The sequence below is a fragment of the Malassezia restricta genome, chromosome VI (genome assembly GCF_003290485.1).
Source record: "Malassezia restricta chromosome VI, complete sequence".
NCBI classification, from domain to species: domain Eukaryota; kingdom Fungi; phylum Basidiomycota; class Malasseziomycetes; order Malasseziales; family Malasseziaceae; genus Malassezia; species Malassezia restricta.
The window spans coordinates 533,680-553,920 of record NC_040198.1 but is presented as its reverse complement, the minus strand read 5'-3'; the positions used below and the strand labels follow the sequence as shown (position 1 = coordinate 553,920).

The 20,241-nt window shown below is 62.3% G+C and overlaps 14 protein-coding genes across 14 annotated transcripts; 7 read left to right on the top strand and 7 right to left on the bottom strand.

The window, feature by feature from the left end:
• Nucleotides 1–24: 24 nt before the first annotated feature.
• Nucleotides 25–1,077, top strand: MRET_3687 (TBC1 domain family member 20; the record flags this gene model as incomplete). The annotated part of the gene is made up of 1 exon (XM_027630314.1): nt 25–1,077. One exon carries the CDS (start codon nt 25–27, stop codon nt 1,075–1,077), a length of 1,053 nt encoding a protein of 350 aa, XP_027485867.1.
• A 65-nt stretch (nt 1,078–1,142) lies between these two features.
• Nucleotides 1,143–1,834, top strand: MRET_3686 (coatomer subunit zeta; the record flags this gene model as incomplete). The annotated part of the gene is made up of 4 exons (XM_027630313.1): nt 1,143–1,606; nt 1,631–1,719; nt 1,745–1,778; nt 1,807–1,834. 4 exons carry the CDS (start codon nt 1,143–1,145, stop codon nt 1,832–1,834), a joined length of 615 nt encoding a protein of 204 aa, XP_027485866.1.
• A 61-nt stretch (nt 1,835–1,895) lies between these two features.
• On the top strand, nt 1,896–6,686 carry MRET_3685 (Ras GTPase-activating-like protein IQGAP2/3; the record flags this gene model as incomplete). Its single annotated transcript, XM_027630312.1, has 1 exon — nt 1,896–6,686. The coding sequence occupies one exon, from the start codon at nt 1,896–1,898 to the stop codon at nt 6,684–6,686; it is 4,791 nt and encodes a 1,596-aa protein (XP_027485999.1).
• Nucleotides 6,687–6,703: 17 nt separating this feature from the next.
• MRET_3684 (uncharacterized protein) lies at nt 6,704–6,961 on the bottom strand (the record flags this gene model as incomplete). The annotated part of the gene is made up of 1 exon (XM_027630311.1): nt 6,704–6,961. One exon carries the CDS (start codon nt 6,959–6,961, stop codon nt 6,704–6,706), a length of 258 nt encoding a protein of 85 aa, XP_027485868.1.
• A 107-nt stretch (nt 6,962–7,068) lies between these two features.
• On the top strand, nt 7,069–7,713 carry MRET_3683 (conserved serine/proline-rich protein; the record flags this gene model as incomplete). The annotated part of the gene is made up of 1 exon (XM_027630310.1): nt 7,069–7,713. One exon carries the CDS (start codon nt 7,069–7,071, stop codon nt 7,711–7,713), a length of 645 nt encoding a protein of 214 aa, XP_027485870.1.
• Nucleotides 7,714–7,715: 2 nt separating this feature from the next.
• On the bottom strand, nt 7,716–7,985 carry MRET_3682 (cytochrome c oxidase assembly factor 5; the record flags this gene model as incomplete). Its single annotated transcript, XM_027630309.1, has 1 exon — nt 7,716–7,985. One exon carries the CDS (start codon nt 7,983–7,985, stop codon nt 7,716–7,718), a length of 270 nt encoding a protein of 89 aa, XP_027485869.1.
• A 169-nt stretch (nt 7,986–8,154) lies between these two features.
• On the top strand, nt 8,155–9,339 carry MRET_3681 (uncharacterized protein; the record flags this gene model as incomplete). The annotated part of the gene is made up of 1 exon (XM_027630308.1): nt 8,155–9,339. One exon carries the CDS (start codon nt 8,155–8,157, stop codon nt 9,337–9,339), a length of 1,185 nt encoding a protein of 394 aa, XP_027485872.1.
• Nucleotides 9,340–9,365: 26 nt separating this feature from the next.
• MRET_3680 (alpha/beta-hydrolase) lies at nt 9,366–10,976 on the bottom strand (the record flags this gene model as incomplete). Its single annotated transcript, XM_027630307.1, has 1 exon — nt 9,366–10,976. One exon carries the CDS (start codon nt 10,974–10,976, stop codon nt 9,366–9,368), a length of 1,611 nt encoding a protein of 536 aa, XP_027485871.1.
• A 181-nt stretch (nt 10,977–11,157) lies between these two features.
• MRET_3679 (uncharacterized protein) lies at nt 11,158–13,728 on the bottom strand (the record flags this gene model as incomplete). The annotated part of the gene is made up of 1 exon (XM_027630306.1): nt 11,158–13,728. The coding sequence occupies one exon, from the start codon at nt 13,726–13,728 to the stop codon at nt 11,158–11,160; it is 2,571 nt and encodes an 856-aa protein (XP_027485939.1).
• A 315-nt stretch (nt 13,729–14,043) lies between these two features.
• Nucleotides 14,044–16,023, bottom strand: MRET_3678 (5-aminolevulinate synthase; the record flags this gene model as incomplete). Its single annotated transcript, XM_027630305.1, has 1 exon — nt 14,044–16,023. One exon carries the CDS (start codon nt 16,021–16,023, stop codon nt 14,044–14,046), a length of 1,980 nt encoding a protein of 659 aa, XP_027485793.1.
• A 259-nt stretch (nt 16,024–16,282) lies between these two features.
• On the top strand, nt 16,283–16,621 carry MRET_3677 (small subunit ribosomal protein S14; the record flags this gene model as incomplete). The annotated part of the gene is made up of 2 exons (XM_027630304.1): nt 16,283–16,531; nt 16,559–16,621. The coding sequence occupies 2 exons, from the start codon at nt 16,283–16,285 to the stop codon at nt 16,619–16,621; spliced, it is 312 nt and encodes a 103-aa protein (XP_027485940.1).
• Nucleotides 16,622–16,785: 164 nt separating this feature from the next.
• On the bottom strand, nt 16,786–17,496 carry MRET_3676 (large subunit ribosomal protein L19; the record flags this gene model as incomplete). Its single annotated transcript, XM_027630303.1, has 1 exon — nt 16,786–17,496. The coding sequence occupies one exon, from the start codon at nt 17,494–17,496 to the stop codon at nt 16,786–16,788; it is 711 nt and encodes a 236-aa protein (XP_027485941.1).
• Nucleotides 17,497–17,633: 137 nt separating this feature from the next.
• Nucleotides 17,634–19,238, top strand: MRET_3675 (CCR4-NOT transcription complex subunit 3; the record flags this gene model as incomplete). The annotated part of the gene is made up of 1 exon (XM_027630302.1): nt 17,634–19,238. The coding sequence occupies one exon, from the start codon at nt 17,634–17,636 to the stop codon at nt 19,236–19,238; it is 1,605 nt and encodes a 534-aa protein (XP_027485942.1).
• A 20-nt stretch (nt 19,239–19,258) lies between these two features.
• MRET_3674 (uncharacterized protein) lies at nt 19,259–20,203 on the bottom strand (the record flags this gene model as incomplete). Its single annotated transcript, XM_027630301.1, has 1 exon — nt 19,259–20,203. One exon carries the CDS (start codon nt 20,201–20,203, stop codon nt 19,259–19,261), a length of 945 nt encoding a protein of 314 aa, XP_027485943.1.
• Nucleotides 20,204–20,241: the final 38 nt, after the last annotated feature.

Genomic DNA, 20,241 nt, shown 5'->3' with positions numbered 1-20,241 from the left:
GCATACTTCCCAACCTCCTACCGCATGTCGGCATGGCACGAGGCGGGGCGGAGCGCTTTGCCACCGCCGCGGCCTGTCGCGCAGCATGCCGACGAGAGCCAAGTCGCGCTCGATGTGAGGCGCAGCTTTCATGCTTGGGACGCCGCGCTCGTCGGTGATGTGCACCTGCGGCAAGCGCAGCTCTCCGACCTGCTCTGCGGCACGCTGCGCGCCTATCCGTATCTGCACTATTACCAGGGCCTGCACGATATCGTCGCTGTCATCCTGCTGACAATGTGCCCCACACCCACATGGCCGAGCGATGCCGTGCGCGAGCGCGTCCAAACGGTCGTGCACTACGTGTGCCTCATGCTCGTGCGCGACGACATGACGACCGACCTGTTGCCTGCTATGGCCCAGATGAAACTCGTGCTGCATATCGTGCGCGCGGCCGATGCACCGTATGCCTACGCGTTAGAACGCACGTTCGGATCGAGCCACATCGTCGTCGTCCTGCCCTGGCTCCTCACGCTCCTGACGCACGACGCGCCATCGCTGGCGGTGGCACAGCACGTCGTCACCTTTGTGCTGGAGCATGGGCCAGCCAGCATGCTGTACGTGTGCGCCGCTCTCGTGCTCGCGCAAAAAGAGGGGGCGCTACATGTGGTGGACGATATGCCGCTCCTTCACCAGCACCTGGCGCAGGCGCCGCGCACCCAGATGACGAGCGGCGCGCAGCCGATCCTCACAGCCGCCGCCTCGCTCATGCAGACGTACTCGCTCGAGTGCCCGGTCGTGTGCGCTCACCGCGTCCTGAGCCGGGACAGCGTGCTGTTCACATGGCCTCGCACCGATGTGGATGTGGCGCACATCCTCTCGCTGCCCACGTCGCACCTCGTGCTCGATGCCGCCCCGACGCCGCGCGAACACCCACGCGTGGCCGTTGCGCCGCGCTTGCGTCCTCTGCGCCGCGTGCTGCGCCTTTGGCGCGGGCCGCCGACGCTGTGGGTCTCGTCCCTCTCGCTCCTGCTGGGCGGCAGCGTCCTGAGCCTCCTGCTGGCCATGCACGTGGCCTCCGCCCCCTACGCACGGACATAGGTGTTTAGTCAGCCATTCATCACGTCGACGGTCGTGTCGGTCGGCGGCGGGCGACGCTCTCCACGATGCCGGCTGGAGCGCTCAACCTGACGCTGTACACGACGCAGGCTGTGGTCCTGTTGGATGCGGAGGGCCACCGCCTGTATGCGAAGTACTTTGAGCCGCTCGCTGCCAAGGATGCGCCGGCGCCGCCTACGATGGCCCCTGGGCTCGCGCCGCTCGTGGCGCGGAACCCGTTTCCGACGCTCAAGCAGCAGCAGAAATTTGAGCAGAGCATTTGGGACAAGGCGCGCCGTGCATCCGGCGATCTGTTTCAGTATGAGGGTCATCTCGTGCTGTTCAAGGCGTCGTATGACGTGTACCTCTTTGTGATTGCGCCTGATCGTGAGAATGAGCTCATGATCCACAGCTTTTTGCAGTCGCTCTATGACACACTGACGATTCTGCTGCAGAGTCAAATGGACAAGCGGACGGTGCTAGATAATTTGGATCTTGTGACGATTGCGATCGACGAGAGTGTGGACGATGGGTGCGTGGGCGCTACTGACCGCAGCATCATACTCGAGACGGACAGCGCGGCGATCGCGAATCGCGTCACGCGCACGCGACCTGACACGATCGAGGTCCAGCTGAATGAGCAGAGTACGTATGCACATCTCACACGCAGCGATTATGAATGCCTACTCGAACTTCCGCGACAAGTACGTGCGCCGCGCCACTGACCAGCAGGGTCGTCCAGCGCCTCGGCAGTCTATAGCGGTGGTGTAGATCACGTGATAGATTCACGTGCAGAACAACACTCGGCGCGTCGTGTGTTTATGGCTCGGCGTCCTGACCAGCCCCTTCAGCCCCCACTGCCGATGAGCACGGCGCCGCTGCGTGAGCCGCTTCGGCAGCATGCGCCGACGCAGTCGCGGACGGCTGATATGCGCGGCAAGTTTGAGCGACCGCCCTTGAGGCCCGTAGCACGAGATGCGCCGACCCGCAGGCCGCCCTCGCGCTTCGAGAGCGGCAAGCTGGCGTCGAATCCATTCGTGCAGCAGGCCGCGCGCACTGAGCCTGTCAAGGCAGCGAGTGGGCGTGAGAACAGGCCTGTTGCGCGTGCCGAGTCGTCTGTCATGAGCCGCAGCAAGACGGCACGCAAGGTGAGTGAGGCCACCGGCGCGCTGAGCCACACACGGATCCGCCTCTCGCGGCAGAGTCTCAAGTCGTTTCCGAGCATCGATATAAAGGCAGCGACGTCGGTGTCCGCGCTGCAGGACAGCGGCAAGTCGCCTGGCGGCAAGTGGCTGGACCAGGAGCGGGACCACGTCCAGGCCTACGAGTACCTGTGCCACTGCAGCGAGGCCCAGCAGTGGATGGAGCGCTGCATTGGCGAGCCGCTGGGCGGCGACATTGCGAACATGGCCGAGGAGATGCGGAACGGCATTGCGCTCGCCAAGGTGGCCAAGTCGTTCGAGCCGTCGTGCGTCCCGCGCATCTTTGTGCACCCCAAGCTGCAGTTCCGGCACACGGACAACATCAACTACTACTTCCAGTTCGTCGACAAGATCCGCCTGCCGAGTTGCTTCCGCTTCGAGCTCACGGACCTGTACGAGAAGAAAAACTTTCCAAAAGTCGTGTACTGCCTGCATGCGCTCAGCCACTTTATGGCGCACCACGGCCGCTCCGACAAGGTCGACGACCTCGTCGGCAAGCTCGAGTTCGACGAGGAGCAGCTCTTCAAGACGCAAAAGACCATTGAGGCTGCCGGCACGGCCATGCCCAGCTTTGGCGGCGTCGGCCAGGCCCTCGCGCAGGAGATGGGCGTCAAGAAGGCCCCCGCCGCGCCCAAAGCTCCGCCCGCGCCGCCCGCCGAGCCGCGCTCGTCGCCCGGCCGTGCGGCGCGTCTCGGCGTCGAGGCCACGACGCTGCAGGCGCAGCGCGCGCACCTCAAGCACGTCGAAGCGTCGCCGAAGAAACCCGCCACCCCCCACACCGTCGCCTCGATGCGCGCTCAGCTCAAGCCCGTCGACAGCGAGCCGACGCTGCGCTCGCCCGACAAGCGCGCGCACGACGCCCTCGAGCGCGAACGCGAACGGCACGCACGTCTCGAGGACCGCGAGCGCGCGCGCCAGGAGCGCGAACGTGAGCGAACTCGCCTGCGAAAAGAACGCGAGCGCGAGCGAACTCGCCTGCGGGAAGAGCGCGAGCAGCGCGCGCAGGACCTCGAGCGCGAGCGGGCACAGCTCCGCGCAGAGCGCGAACGCGAGCGCGAAGAGCGCGACCGGAGCCTCGTCCACGCCACGCAGGATCTCGAGCGCGCGCGCCGCGAACAACTGTACATGCACGTGCGCTCCTCGACACACCGCGAGCTCGCACGCGACGACAAAGAGTGGCGCGAGCGACTGCGCGAGGCCGAGGAGCGCGCGCGCGCCGAGGAGCGGGAAGAGCGCTTCAAGCGCGAGCTCGCGCACGAGCTGGAGCGCCAGCGCCAGGCGGAGCTGTACGCGGCCGAACTCGCCGCCGCCCATGCCGAGACCGCCGCCGTCGAGGCACGGCTGCAGGCACTGGCCGAAGAGAGCGCACGCCGCGATGCGGCGGAGCGCGCGCGCGCCGAGACGCGCCTCGCCGTGCCGCTGCAGGCGCAGATCCGCGGCGCGCTCGCGCGGCAGGCGCTCTTCACGCAGCTGAGCCAGATGGACGAGGTGTGGGCCGTCCAGCTCCAGGCCCACGTGCGTGGCACACTCGCTCGGCGCTCGCTCTTCCGCACGATCATGGACGCCGAGGCGCACACGCCGGCGATCGTCTACGTCCAGGCCGCCGCGCGCGGCGTGCTCGCCCGCCGCCGCCTGCTCGCGCACATGCAGGCGCTCGAGCAGGACGCGGTGCTCACCGCACTGCAGGCGCGGATCCGCGGCGCCCTCGCCCGCCGCGCGTTCGCCCAGATGCGCACGGCGTACCAGCGCATCGCGCTCGTGCGCGCAGCCTCGCCGGCCGTCTCGACGGGCGCGCTCGCACGCCGCCCGCACCACGAGCTGCGCAAGCACATGGCGTACGTGCGCCCCGACCTCACTGGCGTCCAGGCGCAGATCCGCGGCGTCCTCGCGCGCCACGAGTACGTGTGGTGGCGCACGCATCTGCACACGAACGTCGGCGCGATCGTGTACGTCCAGTCGCTCTTGCGCGGTGTGCTGGCGCGCCGCGCCTTTGACGCGGGCATCGGGCGCTTCCTCGCACACATCCCCGACGTGGTGCGCGTCCAGAGCCTGTGCCGCGCCCGCCGCGCCCGATCGCACTACCGCGCCCTCCGGCGCGGGACAGGCGTGCCGCTCGACACCGTCCGCGCACTCGCCCTCGACGACGGCGGCCGCGACTACGCCGACGAGCGCGCCGTGTCGCAGCTCCGGCACCTCGTCGTCCAGCAGCGCCGGACGAACCAGTCGATGGAGGCGCACATCCTCGATCTCGACCGCAAAATTGCGCTGCTCGTCAAGAACAAGATCGGCATCGAGGACATCGTCAAGGCGCGCACGGAGCGCGGGTGGCTCGGCGCCAGCGCCAGCGCCGCGCACGCCCACGTCCTCGCCGAGGCGAACGACCCCTTCGCCGCGCATGTGCTCACGCCCGACGCGCAGCGCCGCCTCGAGGCGTACCAGGCGCTCTTCTACGTCCTGCAGACGCAGCCGACGTACCTCGCGCGCCTGCTCGTGCTCACGAACGCGGCCGACGTGCCCGAGCACGAGCGCGGCCAGCTCGAGCAGACCGTGCTCGCCATGTTCGCCTACGCCCAGCAGCCGCGCGAAGAGTACCTCCTGCTCAAACTCGTGCAGGCGACGATCCACACGCACGCCCCGCGCATCGCCACGCTCAGCGACTGGGCCACGCCCCTGCACGCGCCCTTCCAGCGCATGCTCATCCACCTGACGTGCGGCGTGCGCGAGCGCACGTACCTGTGTGCGATGCTCACACCGCCCATGTCGCGCCTCCTGTCCGAGCCACACCTCGAGCTCGACGCCGTCGCCGCCCTGCGCACCCACGCCGACATGGACGCCGCGCTCGAAGAGCCAGCCACACGCGCCGAGTTCCTGCACCGCCTACAGGCCCTCCGCGCCGTCTGCGAAACCTTTGTCAACGCCCTCCGCGCCGCATCTCCGCCCACGCCGTACGGCCTGCAGTTCGTCGCGCGCGCCCACTTCGACGCACTGCGCACCCAGTTCCCACACGCACACCACACCGACATCGTGCGCGCCGTCGCCTACACGCTGTACCACTCCTACATCCACCCGGCCATCGTCGCGCCCGAGGCCTACGGCATGCCGTCGCCGTCCGACCACGCGCGCCGCCAATTGGCCTGCCTGTCCCACACACTCCATCAGATCGCCCGCGGCACGCCGTTCGACGACGCGGACCGCTACCTGCAGCCGCTCAACGAGTACGTCCTCGACGCCAGCACACGCGTGCACCACTGGGTCCAGACACTCCTCGACACCTACGTCGACGCTGAACACCACTTTGGCCTCGACGAATGGACCGACCTCGGCAGCACGCACGCCCGCCCCGTCATCTACATCTCGCCCAACGAGGTCTACGCGATCCACCAGCTCCTGTGCACGAACGTCGCCTCGCTCACAGACTCCCACGACGCACTCGCCGAGCTCCTCGCCCAGCTCGGCACGCCGCCCGTGTCCACCACACCCGAACTCAGCCGCGCGCGCGACGGCGAAGTGACACTCGCCCTCTCACACCACCACACGGACCTCGCACACGTACACGACGTCGACGCCGAAGACAAGCTGCTCTTCTCCGAGGCCAAGCAGCTCGTCATGGCCGTCCTGCGCATCCAGCAGGGACCCGCGAACCTCCTCGACCTGTTCGTCGCACCCGTCAGCGGGGCCGACGAGGCCGCCTGGGCCGCACGCCGCACACAGCCGCCGTACGCCGGCACCCCCACCGCCGACCTGTCGTTCGCCGAGCTCAAGGCCAAGGCCCTCGAGCGCATCCTGCATCTCGAGCAGCTCGGCCGCGTGCACCGCGCCAATGCATACCAGGACATGCTCGACGCCATGGCCGCCGACATCCGGCGCAAGGACCAGCGCCGCCAAGAGCGCCGCGCCCAGCGCGACATGCTGCAGACGACACTCACGCGCCTGCAGGAGCAGCAGCAGTTTATGGAGTCACAAATCAAGAGCTACGAAACCTGCATGGACCGCGGAAAGCACGCCATGCAAAAGCCCACATCCCGCCGGCGCCGCCTCATGGACACGCTCCCCTTCTCGCCGCAGTTCTTCCACCAGCGCAGCCTCAAGGCCGCCGGCATGATGCCCACATACGGCTCGTACCGCTACTCGGCGACACGCCTGCACGCCAAGGGCATCCTGGCCTACATCGAGCGGCCCGACAACCTCGCGATCGATCAGCTGTCCTTCACCATCGCCAGCGACCAGGTCGGCGTCTTTGAGCTCGAAGCCAGCGTCGGATCCATCGTCGCAGGCAACGCCACACTCAGGATGGACGACCTCCTCGAAGCTCAATACGCGAACCAGACGCACGTCGGCATGCTCGACGGCGCCATCCAGTTCCATCTCACGCCCCTGATTCGGTTCATTAATAAGAAGTTTTATACGTGATACCCGTAGTCGTACGCTTACTTGCCCTGCGCCGCTCGGATCTCACCACGCAGATCCTCGATCTCCGCCGCCTGCGCACGCCTCTCCTCCTCCGTCGCCAACGTCACCCACAACAAATGCATCGCAAAGTACGTCGCCGTGCTGTACGCCAACACACGGAACATGGGCGGAAAAATCTCACGGTACACCAGCGCATGCCGCGACTTGGCCCCCGTCGAATACGACCGCGCTACCACGCCGCGCGTCGCTCGCACACCCGCTCGCAGCATCCACATCGTGTCCCACGTCCACCCCCCCGCGCCGCCGCCCCGAGACGTCCCCGCCGATCGAAGCGCTTAGTCATCCAAGACCCACCCACCGCGCCACGTCCCTGGCGGCAGCCATGCTGCGGCACTGCGGCACGCTGATCTGCGTCGTGCTCCAAGGCCGGCATCTCACACGCAAGCGCACGCACGACACACAGGACCCCGTCGCTGAGGTACGCATCGACGGCACCCGGCTCCGCACACTGCCAGACAGACGCGGCGGATCCGCACCTCTTTGGGACGAGCAGATGCAATTCGAAATCGTCGACAACGGTACGTCGCCCCACACACTCGAACTCGTGTGCTACGCTACCGACAAGGAACCCGACTATATCGGGCGCACCGCCATCGACCTCACGCCAGCTCTTACGCAACGGCAGTACGATCGATGGCTCAGCCTCACGCACCACGGCCAGTGCACCGGTCAAGTCTACGTCGAGCTCACCTACTACCCCTTGCCCCAGCCCCTCGACATCGCATCCCCTGCTTCCACGCCACCCACACCATCGCATCCGCACACGCCTCACGATACCATGGCCGCCGACGACGCCGCACAAGCTCCCGCTTCGCCGAGCCGCGACAGAGGCCACTCCATTCCCGCACCCACACACATCTCCTCCCCACCCCCCGCACCGTCGCGCACACGGCCGCCACACACATCCATACCGACGCCACCCAAAAGCAGCCCCCGCTTCGTGGCTCCTATACCCGGCACGCCATAGCCCTACTTCTCCATACGCCGATCGAGCGCAGCAAACATCGTAGAGCTCGAGTTGTACTGGCCGCCGGGAATGCCACGAAAGCGCTTGCGCATATCCCACAACGACCGCTTGCAGTCCACAAAGCCGTAGTACACCTGCTGACACTCGGGCGGCAGCGTATCACGGTACTTGGACATGCACTCTTTCCCCGAGTGGCCGTGCACACGCATGCAGTCCGACTTCTTCAGGCATTCAGCCAGCTCGGCGCGGATGCGATCACAAACGCCATGCATGAAGAAAGAGGCACCCCACGTGGCGAGCCTCCCAGACCCTCCACGGCGGCAGCGCTGCCCTCGGCTGACGCGCCTCCACTCCAATCACGTGGATGGGAAAACGGGGGCTTGACGCCTTGGCGACAAGCCGCGACCCGTCTGTGTGGACACGCGGAGCGGGACCATCGGCATGTCGGCCGCAGACGCTGAGCCGGCCACGTCTGGCTCCATGAATGCACGCAGCATGTCCACTTCGTCTTTTACCACTGCCGTACCACCCACGTTCATCGTCACAGAGGTGCCGGACGTGCCCCCCGAAGACGACACCTATGCCTTGGCAGGCCAGACAGAATACACCCAAACCGAGGAGCAGAGGCTCGAAACCCGCCACGTCGAGGAATATCTACGCCGCATGTCGGAGAAGCACCGCACGCAAAAGCGCGCGCGCCACGATCAGCCCCAGGCAGCATCCACCAGCGGCAGCACAGGCCTCGTCCGCCGGATCAGCACGTCGCTGTCCCGCGTGCCGTCGCTCCGGCACCAGCGCCGTGCGCCATCGGAACAGCCCTATGAAAATACGACGACTGGCAGCGCTTACGAGATGACACCGTCGCATTACGGCGCACAGCCAGCACCACTGCACGAGGTGCCCCACTCGACGATACAGGGCTACGAGCCCATTGCAGGCGACGCGGACGAATCACAATCTCCGTCGGTCCACATACCCGAAGCATCATACAGTCGGCAAGAGCTGCATGATCAGACCCCGCTGAACAGAGCGCCCACGGGTGACATGTCAACCATATCCTTGGAGGACCTCCATGAGCCTCGGGAAGCACTCGACGCGCCTGAGTCGGCCGTGATCTCCTCGCCGACCGACATGTCCGACGCATCCGCGGCGCAACGGCGCCTGCATGCGCGAAACTTTCCCACCGTGACGGCCGGTAAAGCCTCCAGCAAGCAGATGCAGCGCACACTCACACAACGGCAACGCGCCAAGGCCGGCGGCTCATGGGCACCAACGATCCCTGAAGGCGATGCCCATGCCGACGTCGGGATACCACGCGACCTCAACTCGGAGGCGCTCGGCGCCAGTACGAACGTCAAGAAAGACGACCCATTCGAGACGCCGCCCTTCTCAGCTTCGTTCGGCCGCTCATCCAGCACGGACCTGCAGGAACTGCCCCTACAGTCTCAGTCGTATCCCTCAGCGGTGCTCATGACCACAGACTCGGCAGCGACTCCATCGCGTGACCTAGGCACGTCGGAGCGCAAGAACCGGTGGTATTGGTCGGATCTCCTCCTTGGTTGTGGCCTGTGCGACACCACGAATGAGGAAGACGAACAAGCAGCGCGCACGAATCCCATGGAATAATGAATGCATAGATATCTAATCGTACACTAGGTCTTGACATGCAGACGCTGGAGCTCAGCATCCCATGCCCGCTGGGCCTGCTCATCAGGCTCAGGCTCGTCCGTGTCAGATGGCATAGATGATGGCGGGGACGTCGGCTCAGAGAGCGCCATGGGCACGCCGACCATCGCACGCGCCATCTGCCACAGACCCCACTCCCGCTCGGCCACCGACGGCGCCAGCAGCGCATTGAGAAACGGCCACACATGCACGCCCCAGTCATGCGTCGCGACGTACGTATCGACACGCGGCAGCCGCCGCGTCCACGCCGCAATGTCCTCAGCCATCAGCTCGTGCTCACCCCACAGCACAGAAAGGTTGACTCGCTGCGCAATATCGTGCCATTCGCCCAGCACAGGCGACACGTTCACATGGTTCATCACAGGGTGGTCGTTGTTCGTGTCGTACAGTTGGGCGCATGGCACGGCATCCGTACGGGCCTCGGCCGCTTCAACGGCTCGCGTGGCCAGCCACAGCGGCTGGCTCAGCCAGGTGCGAAGCCATATGCACGGATACGATGGCGAGCGCAGAAGCCTCCGGACAAGTCGGCTTGCCGGTCCTGCCACGCGTCGCGGTCGAGGCAAAATCTGTGTATAGACCTGCGCAAACTGATGCAGGTTCGCAGACGTCACAATGTCGAGCGGCGCTGCGCATGGGTGAGATGGGCGACGAAGATCCAGCCATGGGCTCAGCAGCACAGCGCGCGCGGGAAGCGGGAGCGACGACCACGTCCGACCACCAAGACGCGAGTATCCTTGGCCATGCAGGCACAAAAGCATGCTCATGACAAGATTGCCGCCAGCGCTGTCACCGGCGAGCACGATGCGCGAAGCAGGGATACGCTCGCGCTCCAGCAAATGCGCATAGCATCGTAGCGCCTCGACGAGCTGCGAAGGGAACCGCGCCTTGGGCGCCAGTTCATACTCGAGCGCCACACACTCAACGTGGTGTCCCTTGGTATACGACAAGACTCGCAAGAGGGGCTCGGCATACAGGGCGACGGAGCCCAGCGCAAAGCCGCCACCGTGCACATACAGGACGACGGTGCGTGACGACGGAGGTGGCGATGCTGTCGACGATGCCGGAACGCTGCGCATCCAATAGGCCCGGAATCCATCCTCCTTATGGTGCCCATACGCACGAATCAGAATGGCAGCTGCGCCGCCCGTGCGCCAACGCAAGAACGGCGCCATGGAAAGGGAAGAGAGACAGATGCGCGGAGGCAAAAATGGCATCACATGCATGACCTTCCTCATCATACACAGCATATACGCATGGAAGAAGCTCAGCCCCGCAGGTCGGGACCACACATCACGCCAAAGATGGATGGTGTGGTACACAAACATAAAGTACATGAGATCGAGCAGCTCAGCAATCGAGCACGAGCACAGAAGATGGTACATGGCTGAAAGCATCACGACCACAAGATCTGAGAAATAAAAGCCGCCCACGAGCGGTGCCTTGACTCGCATCGACGACCTGGACCCATCTTGTGCTGTGCGCACCAGCAAGGTATCAAGGCCCAGGCCACTCGATGTGCGCATATGCCGAGTACGCTGTCCACGCGAGCGTGGTGAGCCACCTTGCCCGACATTCATGCCTGTGGGTCAAGGCAGAGAAAGGACGCGCGGCCCTCGCTTCCGAGGCGCCACCGGACTGGGAAAAAAAACCCTGATGGGCCTGATGATCGACAGGCACACCCAATGACTAAGCGATGAGGTCCATGACATGTGCGCCCTATGTGACATCAAGTGGTGAAGAAGAGGAAGGTATATAGAGTTAATCGGAAGCGTCGTCAGACACAGCAAACACTTGCTCCTTCGCAAAAGGCTCATCAGTGTCCAGAGGCTTCGCGTGGAACACTACCGGCTCGCGCCATTGTGCATCGCGTTTGAACGCCCAGGCTTTGATGACCATAAGGCAGAACGACCAGCAGAAAACGAGAGCAATGAGCGAGATGGCCAAATTCAGCACGGCCATCACGTCGGCATAGTCGGCCCGCATAGCAGCGAACGACACCTCCTCATTCGAAAGCATGAACAGGAGACCACCGCAGCACAGCGCAAACGACGCAAGCGCCTCCGTCGGAGGCCGACTCGGCAGCGTGCTCACCGGCGGACGGAGCCACATGAAAAAGTAGGTAAGCCACCGGAAGAACGCAAAAGCCGCTAGCATCTCACCCCACAGAATGTGAATCTGCACCTCGTACACATAGTCCTGGTGGTGTGCGGCCATCGCCACGCCCGTCACGCCAATGACCAACGATGGGAACGGATTAAAGCTCTGGACGTACGATGGCGGCTGTGCCTGAGCCTCTACCTCGTCCTCGTTCGCACGAGCAGGCGTAGCAGCTGGATGCGTGTGGACAACCACATAGCCGAGAATGTTCCGCACTTTGTTCGACTCGAGCGCCATGCCGATAAGACCAATGAACCAGAACATCACCGCAATCGAGATGTGCTGGATCTGCTTGATCGTGTAGGGGTCGCCCGGCTTGGCACCCAACCGCTCAAGCCACGTGTTCGAAATGCCGTACAAAAAGATGACCAGGCTCTCGACAAACTCGGCAGACGGCATGTTTCGACGCCAGAACGCGGCACGGCTATGCGTCGAGTTTTCAGGGGTGGGTCGCTTGTTCCATGCCCAGCCATACTCACCAAATGCACCGAGGTATCGCGCAAATGTCAGTACACCATACCAAAAGAAGATGGCGCCCTTGATACCGTGCGCGAGGCACACATTCTTGTATCCCCGACGGCAGGAACCCGTGTAGATCGCAATAGCAACGTAGACAATCACAAAAGCCAGCGGCACAAGACCACGTGAAACGGTCGTGTAAATCATGCCCAGCGTAAAGGACAAGCGTGGGAAACGATGGACAAACCGCTCATAGGGACGCCGCATGGGTATTGGTATCGACTTGTCCTCCTCGGCGGACACCGGCGAGTCGAGTAATGGCGCGCCTGGCTCGCGCTCCTGATCAAGCACACCAAACCCATGGCTACTCTCCGCAGTGCCAGGACCGGTCGACAAAACCGGGTCTGTGAGCGCACCATCGGTGCTTCCGGCCGAATGTGACATACTCATCGGGAACGACTCCTCGCGATCGTACAGACCCGGCGAGGAGCCCTGAGTAAGCACGCGCATGAGGGAGCGTAGGTCATTCCACGAACGCAGACGACCACGCACCAGCGGCACGATCAGTAGGACGAGTTTGGCTGCCGGAAGACCAAAGCAAATCATCGACAGCAAGAAGTAGGCAATCACGAGACCTGGCAGCGCACTCGGTGGGTACAGCTCAGGCGTCAGGGCAAAGTACAGCCGACCGAAGAAGAGCGAAGTCGTCAGAATAGCCAGATACAGTAGCGAGAAAAGAGGAACAAGTGTCGAGTGAGCAGTCTGTAGGCACAGCACCGCAGGCAGCAGGATGAAGCATGCCACAATAAAGAGGGTAGCGGAAAATATAGCCAGGCCTTTTTGGCGAGCGGGTTCAGAAACGCCATCGCTTGTTCGCCATTTGATATCATCACGCAAGGCATTCCAAGTGACGTTGTAGTCAATATCACCCAGAGTGCGCCAGTAGCCCCCTGAGGCACCGATCACGGAACGGTTGGGCCACATGGCCTGAATACGCTCCGCATCGACACTCACAAAGCGGCGCAGCTCAGAGAGGCGGCCTAGGCCGGAGGCAAAGTCCCATTCAACATAGCTCAGAGGCACGGCGCCCTTGCGAATAAAGAGACGCGTCTCATTGAGATTCTCCATAATGGGATCGGTGCCGTGGGCGTGGGCATGAAGATTCGTGTGATTAATGCGCGGACTTGGGTATAGGCCCCAGCCGGCGACGTCGGCACCGATAGGGTGATCGATTTGATCTGCTGCAATGCAGTCTTTCATGTCAGCGTTGGCCCATTTATCAGCGAGCGTTGGCACTGAGCAGAACGCAGGCCACTGCTCCGGCGTAATAGAGTCATAAGAAAAGCCCGAGCTTTCATGTCCATGATCATGACTGTGGCCATGCTCTGCGTCGTGCGTCGTCAGGGATACAGGCGCCATTGAAGACGAAGGCGCCACCGAAGACAAGGACGTAGAGGAAAGCCGCGCTGTGCTCGAAGGCGCAGCAGGAATCTGCGAAACCGACAAAGATGCGGCTGTTTGAGTGGATGTGAAGGAAGATGCAGGTGTCTCATCGTCGTGGCCACCATGACGAGCCTCCATGATGCCCGTAGGTGACGCGCTCACACACGACATGCACAACAAATAAATCGCAAAGCACAGAGGGACAATCGAATACACCTTGACCCATGCACTTGCGTGCCTGGAGGCATGGCTACCAGGCAATCCCCTCATTTCCAGAATGAGCCTGTTTTTGAAAGCGACTAGGGAAGTTCAGCCCCGTGTCCCAACTACGCGTTGCCACCTTGGGTTGAGCGGTAGTGACGCGAATTTGTCAGGCCGCTTTCTTTCGAGCTTCGCATGCAGCAGCCAAGACCTGCACCCGTTAGGGTTGTTCACGTACCTGATTGGACCATCGATGCACCACGTGGCTCTGGAATCCTAGCATAGTCGGCCGGTAGTTCCGACTTGGTCGCGTACATCACATCTAGGAAATAAGTTTCACGCGCTACAAAAAAAAGCACACCACTACCAGAAGGCAGGCATTGTCTAGGCCACCAGCGTCGAGGGCGATGGCATGTCGACCTTGCTGCACCCGCAGTGGAAAGCAGCGGACGAACTGCCCGTAATCATTTCGCTGGGGAGGGCGAGCATCGCGTCACTCCACAGCGGCGACGTGTCCTCTTCGAACTGCGAGCGACGGAACAGGTCAGCAAGCACGTCGGAGCCATCACGTGGAGCATCTAAAAGGTCTTGCACCGTGCGCAGGCCCAGCTGGTCCCACACCTGCTGCAGAGCTTGCACAAGGTGACGGACGTGCTGCGACGTGTGCTCCGGAGTGGGCGTGATGCGCAGACGCTCTAGGCCCGTAGCAACCGTAGGATAGTTGATCGGCTGAACGTAGCAGCCGTGCTGGTTTAAGAGCAGGTCCGACGCCTGTTTCGCCTTCTCTGCCGAGCCAACGAGCACAGGCACAATGTGCGAAGGGTTGCTCTGGAGCGGAATGCCCGCATCGAGTAGCGCATTCTTGAGCTCACGTGTGCGAATCTGCTGCAGCTGACGCGTGTGGTTCGATTCCATCAGCACTTCCACGGCCGTCGCAGCGCCCGTTAGCACGGCCGGAGGCAACGTCGTACTAAAGATGAACTGCGGCGCATACGAGCGGATCAGGTCGACCATGCGGTGCGAGCCAGCGATGTAGCCACCCACATTTCCGTACGCCTTACCAAGAGTACCCGTGATAATATCGATCTTGTCCATCACCGTGCCACGCAGCTTACCAGGTGGCATCGTGGCATTGAGCATCCAGTCGAGATGTTCCGCCACACCAGCGCCGTGTGGGCCATACATACCGACAGCATGGACCTCGTCGAGGAACGTGATGGCGCCGTACTTTTTGGCGAGAGCAATCGTCTCCTCAATCGGTCCTATTGTGCCACACATGCTGTACACCGATTCGAAAGCAATGATCTTGGGCGTCGACAAAGGCAGGCTCTTGAGCTTGTTTTCCAGATCAGTCATGTCGTTGTGCTTGTAGATCATTTTGCGGGCACCACTATGCTTGATGCCCTGGATCATCGAGGCGTGGTTGCTGGCGTCACTTAGGATCACACAGTCCGGGAGCTTTGAGCCCAATACCGTAAGCGTCGCATCGTTCGCGGCATAGCACGATCCAAACACCAGCGCAGCATCCTTGCGGTGCAGACGAGCTAGCACTTCTTCCGCGCGCTCGACGTGCATGTTGTGGCCAGCAATATTGCGCGTACCACCAGCTCCAGCACCGTACTTGCTCAGTGTCTCGGCCATCGCAGACAGCACACGGGGGTGGCGCGACATGTTTTGATAGTCATTCGAGCACCACACCGTGATTTCGTGCGCCTCGTTCTCTGTCAGGTGGCCCATCGGCGCACGTTGAGCCAGGCGGTTCACGTTGTTAAAGTAGCGGTACGTATTGCCGTCGTGCTTTTGCTTCAGCTCTTCGTGGTAGAAGCGCTCAAAGTCGAAGCCAGGGTCCGTGGTCTTGGGAGGCTCAGGCAGGCGGCCCAGACCCGAGCCGGGCGTGCGCCTCTGGTACGGAGCTGCCTCGAGCGTAGCAGGAGCTGGCATGGAAGCCGCGGCAGACGGATTCAGCGATACCATGGATGCCTTGGCCAAGGTGCTCTGCGTAGCATACGTGCGCTTTTGCATCATCGAGGTGGGCAAGCGCTGGTGGGAGACGGGGCAGACGCCACCAGACATTTCGACCATCGCTTTCGGAAGCGGGTGAGGCACGACCATGTCGTTCACCGACGACGAAGCGCCGCCTACCGTGGTACCCGACGGCATGGTGTCCGTGGAGCAATCTGTCTCGGCGATCGACTGGCTCATGTACGGGCACTGCTTGACACGAGAGAGCAGTCCGCCGCTTGCGCCCGTGCGACTTGCCATGGAGAATGATCGTGCGAGATGGCACAGCGTTGCACGAGGCAGTCCACGCAGATACGGACACAGGCCCCGCAAACGGGACGGAGATACGCGCGTCAAGTCCATTTGGTGTGGAAGGAAGATCCTGGGCAGAATCAGGAGGCCCTTGGAATTTCCAGCGTGCGCAGAGCTGAATAACAAACCCCGTTGCCCCCTTGTGGCCACACTGGGAAATTCACACCGCACCAGGACCGTTCAGCGAATCACAGGGAATGGATTGGACAGCCACGATTCCACCCGTGCTGACTAATATGTGTGCAGTCGGCGACGAGGCTGCGTCTGGCGCTGCTGCGTCCTTTTCTCATCGTTGACGTTGCTGCCCAGGATGAGCATGAGGCCCAACGCCCGTGTCCTTCGTGACATTGCCAAGCGGCATACGGTGCACTCGAACGAGCTCCTGCGAACAGCATACAAGTATATTGCCCGCAATACAACGCTTCCTTCGCGTGTGCGGTACATGGCTCAGCTGGAGCTGAACAACTTTCCCGCCAAGTCGCGCCCGGCTTTTGTGAAAGACCGCTGTATCGAGACGAGTCGTGGTCGTGGCGTGTTTACCGAGTTTGGTCTATGTCGCGTACGTATATGTGCCCTCTTACCCCAGTATCAATTCCGTCGGAAGGCCGTGCACCATGAAATTCCTGGTGTAGAAAAGGCGTCGTGGTAAGCTGCCGCGCTCTATGCTCGCAGAGCATGATACCAGTATGCGCTATCTCTTGTAGCTGCCATAGGTTCACCTGGTAGATCCACGTGTCTCATGCCCAGGGGAATTTGTCGCATAGCGAAAAAAGGGCCATTTTGGGGTATAGGAGCCTACGGGTGCCGACTTCGCTATGAACGCTTGCGAGATTCGGTGGACGACTTGTGCTCCTGCATCTGTGCCGCACGGTACTGCTTCACGACGTTTGCCACAGACAGCACACGACGGTCGTCGTTGCGGCGCATATAGTATAGCTTAGCGCGGCGCGTGCGCGTCAGACCAGGTTGCCGCTTATCAGCGTTGGCGGCCTGCAGCACTTTGATATCCTTGATCATAGGGCTGTATGCGTGGTATCGCATTTCGACGCCCAGCTTGTGAGCAATGGTACGCAGAAGGAATGTAGTAGCAATGCCAGCACGACGCACGGCAATGAGCACACCAGCGAATGTCGTAGTGGATGTCTTGGAGCTGTTTAAGTACGACTCGACCATGACGATCGAGCCGGGCGGAATGCAGTCGGGCGAGCGACGCGAGAACAGGCGCGCGATGCGCTCATCTGGGTCTCGCTCCATCGTGAGCTGCGAATCCACGCGCTGCATCACGCCGCGAGTCATGTCTTTGACCTTGGGTGGCGGTGCACGAATCGCGTCGGGCGGGGGCGCGGCATGCGAACGACTCTTCACATGGGTAGCAAAAGGGTACGCATGTGCGCTGGGCATGGCGCCGACGGGCGCCTCGCTCTGCTCCTGCTGCTTCAAAGAGTACCGGGCCGAGGAAAAGGCACGAGGATACATACGCGGCAAGGCGCGGGGCACGATGCGCGGGGCCCACATGCCAATCATCCTGTGGGAAGAGAAAAAGAAGGGACGAGCTTCACCCCGTCGAAGGTCAGGGGCATTTATGCAATTTTTCCACTGGGACGCTAGCGTCGCGTGGGACGCATCGTGGGTTTCTTGGGCCGACGGCACGACGAGGTACGATGGCAGCACGCAAGCTGCAGACAGAGATAGATCGGACCTTTAAAAAGGTGTCAGAGGGCGTAGAGCTCTTTGAGGGCCTGTACGATAAGCTACAGACATCGTCGAACCAGGGCCAAAAAGAAAAGCTCGAGTCGGATCTCAAGACGCAGATCAAAAAGCTCCAGCGGCTGCGCGATCAAATCAAGGTGTGGCTGCAAAGCAATGAGATCAAAGACAAGAAGCCATTGCTTGACAACCGGCGACTTATCGAGACGCAGATGGAACGGTTCAAAGCGGCCGAGAAAGAAATGAAGACCAAGGCCTTTTCGAAAGAGGGTCTCATAGCGGCCTCGCGGCTTGGACCGGAGGAGAAGGCCAAGGTCGAGATGTCGCAGTGGCTCACGTCCATGGTTGATGAGCTGTCGCGGCAGATTGAGGTGGCGGAGGCAGAGATCGAGCAGGCCCTTGCCTCCTCCAAAAAGAGCAAGAAGGCGTCTGTCAAGGACGAGCATGTGAGCTCTATTGAGCACCGCAACGAGCGACGCAGCTGGCATATTTCGCGACTCGAGATTCTACTGCGCATGCTCGAGAATGGCTCACTAGAGGTTGATCAGATCAACGATGTCAAGGAGGACATTGCCTACTTTGTTGAGAGCAACAACGAAGACGACTTTGAAGAGGACGAGGGCATCTACGACGAGTTCAATCTAGACGACGAGGAAGAGGCATTCGGGCTCAAGGAGGCGGATGATTCGACCGTGCAGGACTCATCCATGCCTACCGACGAGCCAGCTGAGGCACCGCCGGCGCCTGCGCCACCGCCTGAAGAGCCGCCCAAGGCGCCCAAGAAGGAAGAGAAGAAGAGCGCCAAAAAGGCGCCCGTGACCACAGAGCCTACCGAGCCCAAACCCGCACCAGAGCCAGCCCCTGCGTCCGCATCGGTCGCCTCACCCGCACCAGCGCCGGCACCGGCACCCGCGTCACCAGCGCCCAAGGCAGCGGCGCCGCCACCTATCCGATACGCCACGGCCGCTGCCGCCGCTGTGGCTGCATCATCCGCACAGGGCAGTGACGAACAGGCTTCACGGCCGCCACGGCCGCCGTCAGACGGCGACGCGCGTCTGCCTGATACGCTCTCGGACCTGGTCGTGTCGTTTGAGTGGGCGAAGCAAAAGTCGGCCCTCCGCGACTCGAATCTGCCGCACGCCCAGCATGCGCTGGCGACAAGTTATACGAATGGCGTGCCGGAGCCGCAAGACTCGGAGCGTCCCAAGCACTATGTGCCCAAGGACCCGTATCCGACGCCGCCGTACTATCCACAGACGCCGGCGAGCATCTTTGACAACCCCGCGCTGTACACCAAGTTTGATGTCGATACATTGTTCTACATCTTCTACTACCAGCCAGGCACGTACCACCAGTACCTGGCTGCCCGTGAGCTCAAGAAGCAGTCGTGGCGCTTTCACAAGCAGTACCTCACATGGTTCCAGCGGCATTCAGAGCCGCAAACCATCACGGACGAATACGAGCAGGGCGCCTACGTGTACTTTGACTGGGAAGGCTCATGGTGCCAGCGGCGCAAGAACGACTTCCGCTTCGAGTACCGCTGGCTCGAAGACAACTAGATAGCGTTCATACCCCGTTGTTAGATATCGAGCGCACCGAAGCGCACCTCGTTCCACAGGCGCAGGATACGCAGCACGGCCGCCACAAGGCCCGTGCCAGCCTCGAGCAGCTCATGGTCATGACTCGGCGCCCATGCCTCCGTCAGCGTGAATGCCATGTCGCCCCACAGACACAGCCGCTCCACGCCCAGCCACCGTAATCGCCGGCGCTCGGTCACAAGACACGCGTACGCCTCCTCGACACGCTCACGCGCCTGTGGCACGATCTGCTGTGCGGCGCTGCGCTCGTTGTCAATGCGCCTCACTTCTCGTTGCATGCTCTGTACGTGATGCATCATGCTCCGCAAAATCCTCTTGCGCCGCTGGTGCTCGACGTACAGCTGGATGGTGAGTGCCAAAAGTGACACAAACACACCTACACGCTCCAGGCCACGGCGCCGGCGCTGTAGCCACGGCGGCAGGTCCGCCACGGCAGACATGCCGAGCGCACGCCAAAACAGACCTGAACCTTGCAGGAACGAAGCCACATCAAATGACTCGCCCACATGCGCCAGGCACTCGCCTACCTGCGCCAGTGAGTCCAGCGCACGGTGTGGCGCCACATCCTGGGCGCCTCGCTGGCTCCGCACGCGGCACTCTTTGCCCAACGTATATACCCACCAACTCACCAGCACAAGCCGCCGTACATTTGCGACGCCCTCCGTCGCCACGAGCAGCCCGTGCCGAATTCGCTTACGCCCACGTAGACTTGACAATCGCACGAACGCATAGCCCGTGGGATTCCGTATCGCCTCCCATGCCGTCGTGGGCGGCGGCGCTCGTGCGTGTACGTGTAGGAGCAGTAACGAGAAACGCAGCGCCTGCAGTGCATTGTCTGTCGCATCCCAGCACAGGAGCTCGTGCCATGGGATGGGAGCGTCATCTTCGCAACGGCGTGCCACACGGCGCACCGCGGACGATGCCATGCCCAATCGTGGCGTGAGCTCTCCCAACGTGGGGTAAA